The sequence below is a fragment of the Pleurodeles waltl genome, chromosome 2_2 (assembly GCF_031143425.1).
Source record: "Pleurodeles waltl isolate 20211129_DDA chromosome 2_2, aPleWal1.hap1.20221129, whole genome shotgun sequence".
NCBI classification, from domain to species: domain Eukaryota; kingdom Metazoa; phylum Chordata; class Amphibia; order Caudata; family Salamandridae; genus Pleurodeles; species Pleurodeles waltl.
In genome coordinates, this window is record NC_090439.1 from 459858689 (window position 1) to 459877390 (window position 18702).

General features: G+C 46.9%; 1 protein-coding gene across 2 annotated transcripts in view; it reads right to left on the reverse strand.

Moving 5' to 3' along the window:
- Nucleotides 1-18702, reverse strand: part of CEP192 (centrosomal protein 192) — a 1702116-nt gene that overhangs the window by 788643 nt on the left and 894771 nt on the right. For both annotated transcript variants that reach the window (XM_069219927.1, XM_069219928.1), the window contains one exon: nt 6997-7173. In XM_069219927.1, coding sequence (XP_069076028.1) covers nt 6997-7173 — 177 coding nt within the window. The remainder of the gene's footprint in view (nt 1-6996; nt 7174-18702) is intronic.

An 18702-nucleotide genomic window follows, 5' to 3' on the forward strand; every position in this document is an offset into this window, starting at 1 on the left:
TGCGGAATGTCTAATAGAAGTGCAGGAAATATCATACAGTATGCAAATAAATTTCTCAGAGACGCTTGACCAACTTGTGCATCTGCTTTGGCATCTGAATCTAAACAGTAGTGCCTAGTAAACGTATGTACAGATCTCCATGTAGCGGCCTTACAGATCTCAGAGATAGGAACATTGTTAAGGAGGGCAGCAGTAGCCGCTTTTCCTCTTGTTGAATGAGCCCTAGGCCCAGCCGATAACTGTTTGTTAGCCAATTGATACGCAGTTACGATACATGAGACTATCCATCTAGAAATAGTTTGTTTTGAGGCAACATCGCCTGTCCTCATGTGTCCATAGTTAACAAACAGACGGTCAGATCGTCTAATTAATTTAGTCTTATCCAGGTAAAATTTTAGCACTATCTTAAGGTGCAGGGAGTGAAAAGCTTTCTCCGCCGGATTAACCGGATTGGAGAAAAAAGTCAGAAGCGATATAGTTTGATTAATGTGAAAATCCGACACCACCTTAGGTAAGAATGATGGATGAGTCCTCAGGACAACTGTTATCATAGAACACTGTGTACAGTTCTCTGGAAGACAGAGCCTGAATCTCACTGACCCTCCTAGCCGAAGTAATGGCTACGAGAAAAGCTGTCTTCCACGTAAGGTGTTGCAAGGAAGCTTTGTGGATAGGTTCGAAAGGAGGGGCCATGAGTCTAGATAACACTATGTTCAGTTCCCATGGAGGTGAGGGTCTCTGGATGGGTAGAAAAACTTTCTTTAAGCCTTCTAAGAAATCCTTAACTACTGGCATGGTAAAGAAGGATTTCTGAGAGGGCAACTTATGATAAGCTGTAATGGCAGATAAATGTACCTTATTAGAGGAAAACTGCAGACCTGATTTCGCCAGATGGAGCAGGTAAAACAATATGACCTCCTCCTGAGCCAGAATAGGATTATGACCATGCTGTCGGCACCACATGTAGAATCTCTTCCACTTGAACATGTAGGAGTTTCGGGTAGAGCGTGTTTTGGACTCTTAAAATGTTCATACATTCCTGCGAGAGCCCTAGATGCCCATACTACAGGAATTCAAGCACCATGCTGTCAAGTTCAGAGAGGGAAGGTTGGGTTGAAGAATCTTGCCTCCTAACCTGCAAAGGAGATCAGGTCTGCACGGCAGCCTCCTGTGCGGTTGTTCTGACGACTGGAGAATATCTGTGTACCAGAATTGTCGAGGCCATTGTGGGGCTATGAGTATCATCCTGGTGTTGGACCTGTAGAGTTTGTTGATCACCGCTGGTATCAGGGGAATCGGTGGAAAAGCGTAGAGAAATATCCCTGACCAGTTTATCAACAGGGCATTCCCTCGAGTCCCTGGACGGTAGAACCTGGACGGGAAGTCTGGCCATTTTTTGTTTACTTCGTCTGCAAACAGATCTAACTGAGGCTGACCCCACTGAAGGAAGATGTCTGCAACGACTTTGTCGTTAAGAACCCAGTCGTGGGCATCCACCAGGGTCCTGCTTAGGAAATCTGCCTCTACGTTTTGTTGCCCTGGTAGGTGGATCGCTGTAAAAGAAATCCCTCTCGCTATCAGCCAGTGCCAGATGGTTTGAGATTCCCGAGACGGGGGCGGGATCTCGTACCCCCTTCTTTGTTTAGATAGTACACTGTTGTTGTATTGTCCGTCTGAACCAGTATAGACTTTCCTTGAATCGATGGTGCAAATGATTTGAGAGCCAGGTCAACCGCTCTGAGCTCCAGCAGGTTGATATGATAAGTCTGATCCTTGCTGGACCACAAGGCTTGAGTCTGAAGGTGGCCCAGGTGAGCTCCCCAGCCCTGTAGCGACGCATCCGTTACCAGAGTGTCGGAAGGAATTGGTTGGCGAAACTTAGCCCCTACAGACAGGTGATGTCTGTGCATCCACCACTGTAACGATCGCCGTACTCCGACAGGAAGAACTATCCTATCCTCCCATTGGCCTGTGTACTGATTCCACTGCTCTTCTAGATTCTCTTGAAGAGGTCTCATATATAGTCTGGCATTCGGGACAATGAAAATGCAAGAGGCCATGGAGCCTAACAGAGATGTCACCTGACGGACCGTAGGTGCGGGGGGAACCGAGGAGATTGCGACACTTCTTCATTATTGATGATAGTCGTTCCTCCGAAGGATACACTTTTTCTAGCTTTGTATTCAGTATCGCCCCCAGGTAGTGGAGGGTTTGAGTTGGGGTGAGAATGGACTTTTGGAAGTTGACTTGCCGACCTAAAGAGTGGAAAGTCCTGAGAACCAGGCTGAGATGGTGTACCGCCTGTTCCAGGGTGGAGGCTTTTAGTAGCCAATCGTCCAGGTGTGGATAAATGAAGATCTTCTGCTTTCTTAAGTGTGCCACTACCTTTGCTACACACTTGGAGAATGTGCGAGGGGCAGATTTGAGGCCAAAAGGTAGCACCCTGAATTGATAGTGTTAAGAGACTATCACCACCGAAGGAACTTTTGATGTTTGGGTACAATCGGAATGTGAAAGTACGCATCTTGCAGATCTATGGAGCACATCCAGTCTCCTCAATGTAGTTGAGGGAAAATCTGATGAAGAGCCGGCATTCTGAATTTTTGCTTCCGGATGAACTTGTTTGGCAGTCTTAAGTCTACAATAGGTCTGAAGACTCCTTCCGGACATTTTTTTGCTACTAGAAAATATCAGGAGTATACTCCCTGTCCCCTTTGAGCGGCTGGCACCTTTTCTATTGCTCTTTTTTCGAACAGGATGCAAACGTCTTTGCGTAGTAACTATGTGGGCAGAGTTTGATCTGGTTGGTGGTAGATGAGGTGGAGGGTGTCTGAAAAGAAGAGAGTATCCATTCTCTACAATGCTCAGCACCCATTTGTCTTTTGTTATGCCGCGCCACTCGTGAGCAAACTCTGATACTTCCCCCAGCTGGAGTGGTGGACAGAATCAAGGGAAGCGAACCCTCATTGCTTGCCAGGGGTTTTGGGGGTAGACTGCTGTGGTCTGCTTGTCCCTCGATCTCTTGCGGCCTTGCGAGACTCAAAGAGAGGACGCCCTTGCTTTTGCTGAGGTCTCTGGGACCAGTGAGGGGGTTTGAACCCTCATTTGGAAAGGACGCCTGTCGTAAGGTCTAGATCTCCTTCTAAAATCTTTCTGTGTCTCTAGACCGACTGCCCTCATTGTGTCGACTTCTTCCTTCATGCGTGCCATCTCATCATCAGTGTGGGCACCAAATAAGGAGTTCCCGTAAAAAGGAAGGTTCAGGATGCAATGTTGTGCCTCATGTTTCAACCCTGTGAGCCTCAGCCAAGAAGACCTTCGTGCGCAAACCCCATGCCCGTATCCATTGGCCGCCAAGTCCGCACCGTCTGCAGCCGCGCTGATCTGATTGGCCACCAAACTCCCCTCCTGAAGGATCTCCTGGAAGTCTTGCCTGTCTTCCCTAGGCAATTTCTCTGCAAACCTACTTAGAGAATCCCAGAGGGATCGATCGTATCTGCCCAGAAGTGATGAGGCACTGGAAACCTTCATTACTGATGCTGACATGCCACACGTCTTTCTACCCAGAGAGTCCAGATGTTTGCTCTCCTTATCTGGCGGTACAGTTGACGACGACGCCACCGAATGTGTTTAACGGGCTGCTGCTAAAATGACCGAGTCTGGTGGAGGATCAGCCCTGAGAAATAAAGGTTCCTGATCTGGGGCGTTGTACTTCTTCGGGATCCTAGCTGGTGCTGAACACAGGCTTGCTGGTGTCAGAAAAGTTTCCATTGTTGGCTGGAGGAGACCAGGCACCAGTGGTAACAACTTCCTGGAAGCTGTTCTGTGCTGCAATGTTTCAAAAATCACTGATGAGGAAGTTGATGGTTCTGGAACATCAATGTTAAGTTTCTGTGCACTTCTGAGCAGCACCTCATTGAAGGTCGTTAGGTCATCCACTGGGGAAACTCTAGTCGGTGGAGAGTCTGTCAGAGTCGGAGAGTACCCCCTGATGGAAGACCTCAATGATGTGGACCACAAAGGAGTTCTTCGCTGATGGCGTGACCTCAACCTAGATCTCCGTAGGGAGCGTGACCTGCTCCGAGATCTTGTAGGAGTGCTTCGAGGCCTAGGATTAGCCTGGCGAGATGTAGAGCGAGCCTGCTCTGTATTAGTCGTTGGCGAAGGTGTCCTCGGCAATGACGCTGAGTACATGCAGTAGTACTGTGAGTTTGGAGAATGGAGAAGCCGGTGTCTTATTAAGGCTCTCCAACCATATGGGAGATAGATTTATGGGCGAGATGTGCCCTGGTGAGGAGGCCCTTGACAGTCCAGATGATCCACTCCTAATAGAGATCACTGGAATTCGTGGAGGGAGATCCTTGGCGTCTGGTGGTTGTGCCGATGTGTGTGGCTGATGCTCCCCTCCTTGAGAGACAGGTGACAGCTGTCTCGACATTGACCGGTGGTGTACCGACGCCGAAGGAGGCCTCGAATGTGATATGGGCTGTTCCGGTCTCGACGCCGAGCGCCTAGCCGGCGACTGACGGTCCTTTCCATGGGTACGAGCGATGGGCTGCTGACGACGGAAGCCTCTGCTCCACACGATGCGGCGACCTCGACCTTGACGTCGTCTTACTTGCCGTCGAGGGTTGAAGCGTCTTCAGTGGCGTATGAGCACTCCTGTGCTGGCTCAACGTCAGTCGAGTCGCCGTCGATAAGGCCCGGTGATGCGACGACGGAAGGGATGACGTCGACGGGGAGCAGGCAGGTATTTTCTTACCGGCTGACATCGATCTAGCTTGTCGTGCATGAGAGTGGCCTGTAGAAGTCCTGGGAAGAGAAGAGGATGATGTTTTCTCTCTCTCATGAAGCCCATGAAGTTGAATCTTTTCTCTGTTTTTCAGAGTCCTCTTAGACAGGTTTTTACAATGTCTGCAGGTGTCAGGGCAGTGACTGAGGCAAACACACTATGCAAACAGAGTGTGGATCCAACTGGGTCTTTTTCCCACAGGAAGGGCACTTCCCAAAAAGAGAAGGCATTTTCCAGACAGAAAAAGATCCCTTCACTCAGGAAATCAATGAAGACGTCGAGTGAAGTGGAAAAAACAAGGTTTTTAGTATATTCTTCTGTGAAAAAACTCAGAAAAATGAGCTCAATGCTCCAGGATCCTCTCAGAAGAAGCTGGGAAAAAGAACTGACCTAACTGTGAACCAACTGTCACCTCACTTCACCCCTGAGGCATGGTGGGATACTGGAGGTGCTCAGGGTTTTAAAAGGCACTGTGCCAAATATTTTGGGTTCTGCTGTGTTAACTTGCATGCAGCCTATTGGCTAATAATGCTCTGTTATTTTCAATGTAGTTTTTCTCTTTTCAGATGTGTTGCTTGTATTTTCTGTGTCTTCCAATTGGGCTTCAGAAGATTTTTTTTATTTTTTATTCTAATAGAGAGTGTTAATGTTTATAATTTTTTTTTTTTAAAACACTCCATAGAAATAAAGCATTTTTGCCTGTATCAACATAGACTGCATTGCTATTATGCACATGTATACATGATTCTGGTATGGAAATTATCTACTAAAAATGTTATTTTTTCCTATATATTTCATACTTATACATGTGTGTTTTTTTACATATGCTCCAGGGTCCCCGCACGGGGGCGGGAATATTCAATGTTTATGACTATTGATGAGGATCCGCTGGAAGAGAACTGCAGGTTCTCTTTATTCATGGAGAGATGAGATGCCAAAATGAAGGCAAAATAATACCCTCTAAGCTATGAAATTTGGAAGTCATCGAAGGCAGGAACAACTACTTGTCTTGAGGGACGATCATAACCCTTGAGAAGGAAGTGAAGGAGGCGATACTGACAAACTCTGTTACTCACTTGCCAGGTGAATGTGGTAGTTGTTAATAAGTAGTTGTTTAGTAAGGACAAAATAGAGGGAAAGAGGGCAATGAAATGAAGTACTGGCCTGTAAAGAACATATGTACCGGGCTTTGCTCCACTGAAACATGTGGAACAGAGTAAGAGACTTTTGTTTTTAAAGACCTCTCAAAAAGCTGCTGACCACCAGTCAGGTGATGTGAGGACATGCACACCAACACACTAGCCAAGAAAATCCATTACTGTGCTTAAGGTATTGATTGGAAGACTTATTTTGAACCTTAGGAGCAGCTAAATAGACATCATAGGATAACATTATAGGTTAGTACACCACCAAATTCTCTCATTCTGTCTGGCAACAGTTTTCAATATGAAAAATCATTATCCATGGCACCTGTCTACATGGCTAGGTACCTTGAATATAGTCCAAGACACCAAATTATTTAAAACCATTAAGAATAGTTAGAAAATAATGTCTTGGTCCACTTTCACAGAATCAATTTATGGTTAGCTCTCCTTGTCATTAATTCACACAACTGATTCAAAGTTTAAAATGGAATTACAAGACATTAGGTAAGTTAGCTGTGTTGAAAGCAGATACAATCCACATCAGATCTAAATGCTGGTTCTCCTTTTCAATGAGAAATTGATGGGTGATAAGCTTTAAAAGGGAACCAACCTCAAATGTTGCCATAAACCATCACATTTAGCTTTTAGTTGCTACTTTGTTTAGCCCTGTGTTTTTTTTATTTTTATTGAGTCAATAGATAGTTAATATTGTATTAAGAATTAATATTCTTATGCTTTATCACTGCATCGATTCAATTGTTCATCCCGTGCTACCCCTAACAAATACATACACACAATCAGGCAGAGTATAGCACGTTCATGTGGGTGGAAAAAGACCACCTAAAAAAAAAAAAAAAAAAAAAATCAATAACAATTTACATTCATGCTAAGATTATAGCTAGAGACACCTGTGAAAAATGTAAGACAACTAATCTTAAACATTAAATCCAATCACTGTCTGCAATTAAAATCCAGTAAAAATCTAAGGGAAGATGGGAAGGAAGATAAATACAAATTAAGTGCTTAATTAGCATTATGTAGCCATTAAAAATTTCTTACATGGATGATCCAACTGTAACTCCTCCCCATGTCATGAACTGCTTATTGGACAGAATAGGAGGAATATGTGAAGAAACTGATGAAGGTGCCGTAGATTTTGTGGAAGTATTCTCTGTCGAGCCTTCTAACATCACTTCATACTGTGGTCCAGAAGGTTTCACATATATTATAAGCACGCTTCAAAAGAAACAGAGAATCTTCTTTACGAGATAACAAGGTTTTCAACATTTTGTAATGCATACTAAGAATTAAATACACCAGATTATACACTGAACTAGTAACAATTACTTGAAATTCCAAATCTGTAATTTGAGCACATGAAAGAAAAAGCCTTGTAATCAGAATCTTTCCAACAGCTGCAGGACGCTTGCTCTGTATATACTATATCAAAATGATGTATAGTGTGTGCAGAGTCCAGGGGGTCCCCAGAGGCTTAACAGAGGCTAAAGTAGATAATACTAATGCTCTCTTTTATGGTACTGTGGTTGAGCAGATAGGCTAATCAGAGGGTAGTGCAAAGCATTTGTTGAACACACTCAGACAACAGAAGTAGTACATACTCAATAACTTAATTCAAGACCAATGGTTTTTATACAGCAAAAATATATTTTCTTAAATTATTTTTAGAACCACAAGAATCAAGTTGCAGGTAAGGACTTCAATAGATTCGTATTTCACACATGTATCAACAGTACTTTGTTTGAAATCGATAATTTATAAATGTTTTAAAATATTGGCAATATTCTGTTTTAAAAATGGACACTGCAATTTTCATAAACAGTTACGGGGGGGGGGGTTAGATCGTTTTAAAGGCAAGTACAACACTTACAGTTCCAGTCTCTAGGGGTTAAGAAGCCCAGAGGTTGGGGTTCAAGTTAACCCCAAACACCCACCACCAGCAACACAGGGCCAGCCGGGTACAGAGGTCAAAATGTAGGCAAAATTAACATGGGCTCCTACGGAGACTGCGGGCACTCTGTTTCAGATCTGCAGGGAGGAAACTACCTGTGTCTTCGGAGGGCAGACCTGGGAGGCTTAGAGGAGCACTGGGGGGGAGGGGGAGGGGGGGGGGGGGAACACAAGTAGGCACCAAACAAACACCCTGAGCAGCACCAGGGCAGCTGGGTGCAGGGTGCAAACAAGATGTCGGGTCTCCAACGATTCTCTATGAGAGGACCCTGGCGGTCACTCAGAGGCTGCAGGTGAGGTCCAAGGGGTCATCTTGGGCAAACCACAGGCTGGACAGAGAGGAGGGCTGTCCGCTGAATGTTGCTGCACCGTGTGTCGGTTTCTCCAAGGCCTGGGGGCTGTGGGTGCAGTGGGTCTTTAGGCGTCATATCTTCGTCCGGAGCGTTTCCGGTCAGGGAGGTCCGCGGGATTTCCTCTGCAGGCGTCATCATGGAGGGCTGGCGAAGTCAATACAGGGTGGGCACTTGCTCTGAATCGCCTGGGGATCTTTTCTGGATGGTTGGGCCACCTGGACACGGGCCGTGGGCGTCAGGTGCAGAGTGGTTAGGACTCAAGCATTCAGAGTGAGGTTGGAGTCCTTAGTTGTTGGTTTCTTCTTGGACAGGGCTGCTGTCCCCTGGAGTTCTTGGTCCTTTTGGGTGCAGGGCAGTCCTCTGGAGCTTGGCAGAGATTGCTGGTCCTGCTGGATGAGTTGCTGTTCTTTTGCAGGTTCTTTGAAGCAGATGACAGGCTGGTAGGGCTGGGGCCAACTCAGTTGGCTTCCTTCTTCTCTGCTGAGGGTTTCAGCTTAGCAGTCCTTCTGTCTTTTCAGGTCGCCAAGTATCTGGATACCCTAGATTTAGGGGCGTTTTAGGGGGTTAGAGGGCAGTAGCAATGGCTACTGTCCCTGAGTATGGCTACACCCTCCTTGTGCCCTCTCCCTTTCGGGAGGGGGGCACAAACCTAATCCCCTTGGTCCCTGTCATCCAAACCAAGTTTTTTTTTTTGGGGGGGGGGGGGGGGGGGGGGGGGAAAGAATGCCCTCTTTGTGCTTTTTTTTTTAATAAATCCCACACTGGCATCAGTGTGGGTTTATTGTGCTGAGACGTCTGATATCAAACTTCCAATTATTCAGTGAAGCCATTATGGAACTGTGGAGTTCGTGTTTGACAAATTCCCAGACCATATACTCAATATGGCTATACTGCATTTACAATGTCTAAGAATGGACTCAGACACTGAAGGGGCATATTTCTCATGCAGCTATACCCTCACCTGTGGTATACTGCACCCTGCCTTCGGGCTGTAAGGACTGCTAGAGCGGTGACTTACCTATGCCACAGGCAGTGGTTTGTGGGCATGGCACCCTGAGAAGGGTGGCATTTCGACTGCCTTTTTCTCCCCACCAGCGCACACAAGCTGCAAAGATAGCATATATGTGCTGGGTGAGGGGTACACTAGGGTGGCATAATACATGCTGCAGTCCTTGGGGACCTTACCTGGCCAAAGCGCCCCTGGTACCATGGGTACCTTTTACAAGGGACTTCACTGTGTGTCAGGGTTGTGCCAATTGTGGAAACAAAGGTACAGATTTTCGGAAAGAACACTGGTGCTGGGGCCTGGTTAGCAGATTCCCAGCACACTTTCAATCAAAGTTGGCATCAACACTAGGCAGAAAATGTGTGTTGGGGGGGGGAGTAACCATGCCAACAGTGGGACTTTCCTACAACAGCCTTCGGATCATGTTCAAGGCAAATCATATTAGGGTGCTGGAAACAAACGAAAACCAGTAATTTATGTATCATTTTCTTCGCTCTAACCCAAGTCAGTAGACTCACTGGTTGTAACTGAAGCAGGCTGCCATCGTAGGGAACCTTATGTTTGCTGATAGCCTGCCCCTCCACTATCAATTAAATGGTGATTGCAAAGGAGTGGGGACATTTTCTGCATGTGTCCTGTGCTGGATATTAAAAATATTCCTAAATCCAAAACAACTAAGCTTTAACTGCTACTGGTAACATGTTTCAATATTGTATTTTGTGCATTTATACCCATTTAATTTGGTTACTTGGTGTTTGTTGTCCAAACAGCCTCCCCTGATATACCTACTGCTTGAATAACAAGTTACCTACCTTTGTTAACACCTTATCTGGTAGAGACTATCTAGCCAAACATTCCTTACCCTAAAATATTGCACAGGCGTCAGCCTAGATAGAGAAACCTTTGAGAAGTATCCCTGCACGCCAGTAAGTGGCATCTTCTGGTATGCACTGTCCACATTGAAAATTATGCAAGTTAAACCCCGGCACCTTGATGTCAGTTACTTTTGTGACTCATCAGGAGCCACCAGCCACGATGAGAACTGACCACTGGTGTGATATCAGAAGGCAGAGGAGAAGGATGTCCCTCACAGAGCAATCTGTTCATAGAGTGGAGAGCATAGGAGAATCAGTAAGAGATATTGGGTTAGATCAAGTCTCGATCAGATAATAAGATGTTACCCAAATTAAGTAACTTGTTTATCTGATGGAGACTTCTAACTATAGGTTCCTTACCTTAGAATAGATACCCAAGTAATGTCTCCCAAACTCTGCTACGCACTGGCCAAGAAGCAACACCCTGAGGATTTACATGCTCATTTGCAATCCTCGAGTGAGCTCATGGAGTTCCCCTACTGGACATCTGTGAGGCAACAACATGGGCATCTTTGCACACGTTTACCAGATTCTGCATTTGCATAGTTAGGTCCATCGCAACTGGCACTTTGCCTGTTCGATCCTGCAGGACTTTATGGTTTACATTGGCTTAGAAAACCTCCTCTTTAGAGGGGTGAGGTGGAGCAATTAAGGTAGTCAGGGTGATGTTCTGGCCTACAAGGAAAGGAGTCACAACCTTGGGAAGTAAAGAGGCATGTGATAAGAGAACCAGTTTATCCAGGTAGAAGGTGGTATAGAGAGTGCAGCGAGAGAGCCTGAGATTTTCTGACCCTTCTAGTCGATAAAGCCTCTAGAAAGGCAGTCTTGATGGTCAATAGCATAAAAGGACAAATATGCAGATGCTCAAAGGGTGCACACATTAAAAGCCATGTGCAGTGGGGCTGAGCCTCTTGACAAAAGTTTCATGACCCTACTACACCCTGTTTGTTGCAGTACCACATGCCAGTAGTGTGGTCCTGAACACCTTCACCAGCCTTTCCTAGATTAAAGGAAAAAAGGCTTTCAATGGCAAGTGAATCACCTAAAGTTCTAACAGCCTGATATGGAGCCCAAATTCTGCTGGAGACCTGAGTCCTTTGAGCTCCACCTCTCCCAAATGGCCGACCCATTCCAGAAATGAAGCCTCTGTCATCACAGTCAGCTGTGACTGGGGGAAGGAAGAGGGAATCACAGTTTGTCAGCCACCACTGCAGATCCTTTGTAGGTCCCTCTGAGATCTGGACATTTTCAGAGAGATTCCCCTGATGCTGTGCCCATTCAGTCTTCAGGTCCCACTGCACAGCCCGCTTATGCCAATGGGCATGAGTTACAACCAGGACGCAGTAGGCCCAACCACCTCAAGGTAATTCTTAAGGGAACCCAGGATAGAGGCTGAAACATCGGTATCATGGCCTGAATATCCTGGACTCGCCACTAGGATAGGCCTGAAACTGCACTGTGTCCGGAACAGCTCTGAAGAGAAGGCATGTCTGAGAGGGAGCCAGATATGACTTTGTAACGTTTATAGTGAACCCCAGCAAGAGCAGAAGATTTACTGTAGTCTGAAGGTGGAGACGACTGTCAGGGCAAGCCGCCTTTGACAGCCAATTGTCAAGGTAAGGAAATACTGGATCCACTGACCTCCACAGATAATATGCAATCACTGCCATGAGTTTTGTCAACACCCAAGAGGCACTAGTAAGGCTGAAGGGGAGCACAGTAAAAGTGTTTCTGGCCCACGGTGAACCGCAGGTAATGTCTGTGGGCAGGCAGAAGAGGTATGTGGAAATATGCATCCTACAAGTCCAACTCTACCATCCAATCTCCTAAGCCCTGAGGATACAGAACTTGCGCAGGCATTTTGAAAGTCTCATTTCTCAGAGATGAAGAAGATGCAGGTCAAGCATAAGACAAAGGCCTCTGTCCTTTGGCAACAGGAAGTAGCGAGAATAGCAAACATGACCTACTTCTGATGAAGACTCTCTCTCTATGGCTCCCTTGGTCAAGATAGCCAGCACTTCCTGACAGAAAAAAAGAAGTGGTTTTCGGGCAGCCAGTGATAAGTGGGTGAGGAGGAGTCATAAAAGGGAGAGCGTAGTCCTTTTAACAATTTGCAAAAAACACAACGGTCAACTGCTACTGACTGTCTCCCACACACACACACACACACACACACACACACACACACACACACACACACACATTTGATGCTCATAGTGGTCAGCAGTCAAACTTAAGGGCTTTGGAAGCTGTGGCTGCTGGGGGGGGTTGTAGAATGACTTGACGTCTGGCTAGCTGTCCCATGTGGTCTAAGTGCTCGCATCCTCAGCCATGAAAAGGCAGGGAAGCCTGTTCGCTGTGGTGGCTGGGAGGGTATAAATGCAGGTGGGGTGTGTAGGAAGTTGGCTCTGTATATACTATCGCAAAGTGAGAGATAGTGTGCACAGAGTCCAAGGGTTCCCCGTAGAGGTTGATAGTTGTAAGGAAATGGTTACCCCCTAACTTTTTGCCTTTGCTAATCTTAAATTATGACTTGAAAGTGTTAACAAGGCCCCAGCACCAGTGTCCTTTCCCTAAACTGTACCTTTGTCGCCACAATTGGTACAAGCCTGGCACTCAGGTAAGTCCCTTGTAGCTGGTACCCCTGGTACCAAGGGCCCTGATGCCAGGGAAGGGCTCTAAGGGCTGCATCATGTCTTATGCCACCCTAGGGACCCCTCACTCAGCACATGCACACTGCCTCACAGCTTGTGTGTGCTGGTGGGGAGAAAATGACTAAGTCGACATGGCACTCCCCTCAGAGTGCTATGCCAACCTCACACTGCCTGTGGCATAGGTAAGTCACCCCTCTAGTAGGCCTTACAACCCTAAGGCAGGGTGTACTATAACACAGGTGAGGGCATATGTGAATGAGCACTATGCCCCTACAGTGTCTAAGCAAACCTTAGACATTGTAGGTGCAGGGTAGCCATAAGAGTATATGGTCTGGGAGTTTGTCAAACACGAACTCCACAGTTCCATAATGGCTACACTGAAAACTGGGAAGTTTGGTATCAAACTTCTCAGCACAATACATGCACACTGATGCCAGTGTACAATTTATTGTAACATACACCCAGAGGGCATCTTAGAGATGCCCCCTAAATACCTACTCAACTTCTAGTGTAGGCTGACCAGTTTCTGCCAGCCTGCCACACACCAGATATGTTGCTGGCCACATGGGGAGAGCACCTTTGTCACTGTGGCCAGGAACAAAGCCTGTGCCGGGTGGAGGTGCTTCTCACCTCCCCCTGCAGGAACTGTAACACCTCAAAGGCTCACCCCTTTTGTCACAGCGCCCCAGGGCATCCCAGCTAGTGGAGATGACCACCCCTCCAGCCACTGCCCCCACTTTTGGCGGCAAAGCTGGAGGAGATAATGAGAAAAACAAGGAGGAGTCACCCACCAGTCAGGACAACCCCTAAGGTGCCCTGAGCTGAGGTCACCCCTGTCTTGAGAAATCCTCCATCTTGAGTTTGGAGGATTCCCCCAATAGGCTTAGGGATGTGCCCCCCTCCCCACAGGGAGGAGGCACAAAGAGGGTGTAGCCATCCTCAAAGACAGTAGCCATTGGCTACTGCCGCCCCAGACCTAAACACACCCCTAAATTCAGTATTTAGGGGTTTCCCAGATCCCAGGAAATCAGATTCCTGCAACCTGAAGAAAGAAGGACTGCTGACCTACAAGCCTGCAGAGAAGGAGGAAGACGACAACTGATTTGGCCCCAGCCCTACCGGCCTGACTCCAACTTCAAAAACCTGCTCCAGCGACGCATCCGACAGGGACCAGCGACCTCTGAAACCTCAGAGGACTGCCCTGGACTACAGGACCAAGAAACTCCAGTGAACAGCGGCCCTGTTCAAAACCAGCTACTTCTTTGCAACAAAGAAGCAACTTCCAAGGACTTCACGTTTCCAGTTAGAAGCGTGAGACTCTACACTCTGCACCCGAAGACCCCGGCTCGACCTGCAGAAAACCAACACCTCATGGAGGACTCCCCCGGCGACTGCGAGCCCGTGAGTAATCAGAGACGACCCCCCTGAGCCCCAACAGCGACGCCTGCAGAGAGAATCCAGAGCCCCCACTGACAGCGACTGCCTGTAACAAGGGACCCGACACCTGGAACCAACACTGCACCCGTAGCCCCCAGGACCTGAAGGAACTGAACTTCGACGCAGGAGTGACCCCCCAGGCAACCCTCTGCCTTGCTCAGGTGGTTGATGTACCGAGAAGCCCCCGCTGTGCCTGCCTGCACCGCTAGAGTGACCCCCCCCCGGTCCCTCCATTGAAACCTATACAAAACCCGACACCTGCTTTGCACACTGCACCCGGCCACCCCTGTGCCGCTAAGGGTGTGTTTTGTGTGCCTACTTCTGTTCTCCACCCCCTCCCCCCAGTGCTCTACAAAACCCCACTAGTCTGCCCCCCGAGGACGCAGGTACTTACCTGTTGGCAGACTGGAACCGGAGCACCCCTGTTCTCCATAGGTGCCTATGTGTTTTGGGCACCTCTTTGACCTCTGCACCTGACCGGCCCTGAGCTGCTGGTGTGGTAACTTTAGGGTTGCCTTGAACCCCCAACGGTGGGCTGCCTATGCCCCAGAACTGAGACTTGTAAGTGTTTTACTTACCTCCTAACCCAAACTTTACTTACCTTCCCCAGAACTGTTGATTTTTGCACTGTGTCCACTTTGAAAATAGCTTACTGCCATTTTTACAAAGACTGTACATGATATTGTTTTCATTCAAAGTTCCTAAAGTATCTAAGTGAAGAACCTTATATTTAAAGTATTAACTGTAAATCTTGAACCTGTGGTTCTTAAAATAAACTAAGAAAATATATTTGTAATTATAAAAACCTATTGGCCTGGAGTAAGTCTTTGAGTGTGTGTTCCTCATTTATTGCCTGTGTGTGTACAACAAATGTTTAACACTACTCTCGGATAAGCCTAATGCTCGACCACACTACAACAAAATAGAGCATTAGAATTATCTATTTTTGCCACTATCTTGCCTCTACGGGGAACCCTTGGACTCTGTGCACATTATTTCTTACTTTGAAATAGTATGTACACAGAGCCAACTTCCTACATTGGTGGATCAACGGTGGGGGTCTAGGACTTTGCATTTGCTGGACTACTCAGCCAATACCTGATCACACGACTAAATTACAAAAATTGTCATTAGAAACGGATTTTTGCAATTTGAGCTGTTTTTCAAAAAATTTTAAAGTCCTGCTAGGGCCTTGTGTAAGTCCCTGTCAGCATTTCTTTCAGAGTTTAAAAGTTTTGAAAAAGTTTGGATTCAGTTCTAGAAATAGTTTTAGATTCTTAAAAAAGTATCCCCAACTTTTAGAAAAATAATGTCTAGCACAGAAGAGATGGTGGTGGAACTCAACCTCGCCCCTTACCTGCATCTAAGGATGTCAGAGTTAAGGACTCTCTGTAAAATCAAAAAGATAAAAACAGGATCAAACCCTACCAAAGTACAGCTCCAGGAGCTTTTGGCAGAGTTTGCAAGAAACCACCCCTCTGAAGATAACCTTACAGAGGGGGAAACTAGTGATCTGGAGGATAATTGCCTCCCTCCTGTCCTAGTTAGGGAGGCCAGGGTCCTTCAAACCCTGACTCCACAAGTGATAGTCAGAGATACTGGTTCTTCCACAGGGGAGTCCAGTAACTCTGGAAGCATTGAGGGCAGCCTCAATGAAGATGACCTCCTGTTAGCCAGGATGGCCACAAGATTGGCTTTGGAGAGACAGCTCCTAGCCATAGAGAGGGAAATACAAGAGATGGGTTTAGCTCCCATCAATGGTGGCAGCAACTTAAATAGGATCAGAGAAAATACTGACATGCTAAAAATCCCTAAAGGGATTGTGACAAAATATGAAGATGGTGATGGCATCACCAAATAGTTCACAGCTTTTGAGAGGGCCTGTGCAACCAGAAAAGTAAACATGTCTCACTGGGGTGCTCTCCTTGGGAAATATTCACTGGAATGTGTAGGGATACACCCCTCACACTGTCTGGAAAAGATGCAGAATCCTATGACCTCATGAAGGTTACCCTGATTGAGGGCTTTGGATTCTCAACTGAGGAGTACAGGATTAGGTTCAGGGGGGCTAAAAAATCCTCGAGCCAGACCTGGGTTGATTTTGTTGACTTCTCAGTCAAAACACTAGATGGTTGGATTAAAGGCAGTGGTGTAAATGATTATGAATGGCTGTACAATCTGTTTATGAAAGAACACCTTTTAAGTAAATGTTTCAATGATAAACTGCATCAGCATCTGGTAGACCTAGGTCCAATTTCTCCCCAAGAATTGGGAAACAAGACAGACCACTGGGTCAAGACAAGGGTGACCAAGACTTCCACAGGGGTGACCAAAAGAAAGTGGTAACAAAGCTTCCCCAGGGGAAGTGTGTTGAGACATCCAAGGGAAAAAGTAAAGAGTCTTCTACAGGGCCACAAAAACCTGCACAGGAGGGTGGGTCCAAAGCCTTTTCACAATCCTGATTTGGGTACAAGGGTAAAAACTTTGATCCCAAAAAGGCCTGGTGTCGCAGCTTTAGTCAGCATGGACACCAAACTGGAGACAAGGCCTGTCCCAAGAAAAGTTCCACTTCAACTACTACTCCAGTTAGCACTGGAATAGCCAGTCTCCAGGTGGGATCAACAGTGTGCCCAGAGCAAATCAGGTTCCACACTGAAGCTACATAAGTCTCTGAGGGTGGGGTGGACTTAGCCACACTAGCTGCCTGGCCGCCTAACATGCAAAAATACAGGCAGCAGCTCTTTATTAATGGGACTAGAGTAGAGGCCCTGAGGGATACAGGTGCCAGTGTCACTATGGTGACAGACAAACTGGTTTCCCCAGGACAATACCTGACTGGACAAACTTATCCAGTCACCAGTGCTGACAATCAGACTAAAGTACATCCTATGGCTATGGTAACTATAGAATGGGGAGGGGTCAATGGCCTGAAACAGATGGTAGTCTCTTCTGCTATACCAGTAGAATGTCTGCTTGGACATAATCTGGAGTCCTCAGCATGGGCTGAGGTAGAACTCAAAACCCATGCAGCCATGCTGGGTATCCCTGAACTGGTGTGTCAAGACTAGGGCACAGTGCAGAGCTCAGGGGGAAAAGAGGTGTTGGAGTCTAGAATAATGGCCCAACCCTTCAAAAGAAAAGGAAAGAAGACTGGGGAACCGGCTTCAGCACAGTAAAAGAAACAGAACCTCTCTTCTCAGTAAGAAGTTCTATCCCCCGAATGAACTGAGCCTATGGAGTTAGAACCTTACCAGGTTGAGCTCTTGGGCCCAGGGGGACCCTCAAGGGACCAGCTATGCAAGGGGAAAGAAACTTGTCCCTCCCTTGACGGCCTAAGGCAGCAAGCTGCTGAACAAGAAAAAGGCATTGTCAGGGGAATACACAAGGTCTATTGGGAAGATGGACTCCTTTACAATGAGGCAAGACAACCCAAGCCTGGTGCCACTAGGAGAGTGGTAGTGCCTCAGGAGTGTAGGGAGTTCATTCTGACCTTAGTCCATGACATTCCCCTTGCTGGACATTTGGGATAAACCAAGACATGGGAAAGGTTAGTCAACCATTTCTATTGGCCCAATATGTCCCAGAAGATAAAGGAGTTTTGTACCTCCTGTGTCACCTGTCAAGCCAGTGGTAAGATAGGTGGCCATCCAAAGGCCCCCCTCATTCCATTTCCAGTGGTGGGGGTCCCCTTTGAAAGAGTGGGGGTGGATATAGTGGGTCCACTTGAACCTCCCACAGCATCAGGGAATCAGTATATCCTAGTAGTAGTGGATCATGCTACTATGTACCCTGAAGCAATTCCCCTTAGGTCTACTACTGCCCTTGCAGTAGCCAAAGCACTCATAGGTATTTTTACCAGAGTGGGATTTCCTAAGGAGGTGATTGACAGAGGTACCAACTTCATGTCAGCTTACCTGAAACACATGTGGAATGAGTGTGGGGTGACTTACAAATTCACCACACCATACCATCCACAAACCAATGGTCTTGTTGAGAGATTTAACAAGACATTGAAGGGCATGATCATGGGGCTCCCTGAAAAACTCAAAAGGAGATGGGATGTCCTCTTGCCATGCCTGCTTTTTGCCTACAGAGAGGTGCCTCAGAAGGGAGTAGGGTTTTCCCCCTTTGAAATTCTGTTTGGCCATCCTGTAAGAGGACCACTAGCCTTTGTGAAAGAAAGCTGGGAGAGACCTCGCCATAAGCCTAAGCAAGATATAGTGGACTATGTACTAGGCCTACGTTCCAGGATGGCAGAGTACATGGAAAAGGCAAGTAAAAACCTTGAGGCCAGTCAACAGCTCCAGAAGATGTGGTATGACCAAAAGGCTGGGTTCTGGAGACTGTGGCTCCCAGGGCACTTCAGGACAAATGGAGTGACCCTTGCTAGTACTAGAGAAAAAGAGTCAGGTCACCTACCTGGTGGACTTAGGCACTAGCAGGACCCCCAAGAGGGTGATCCATGTTAACCG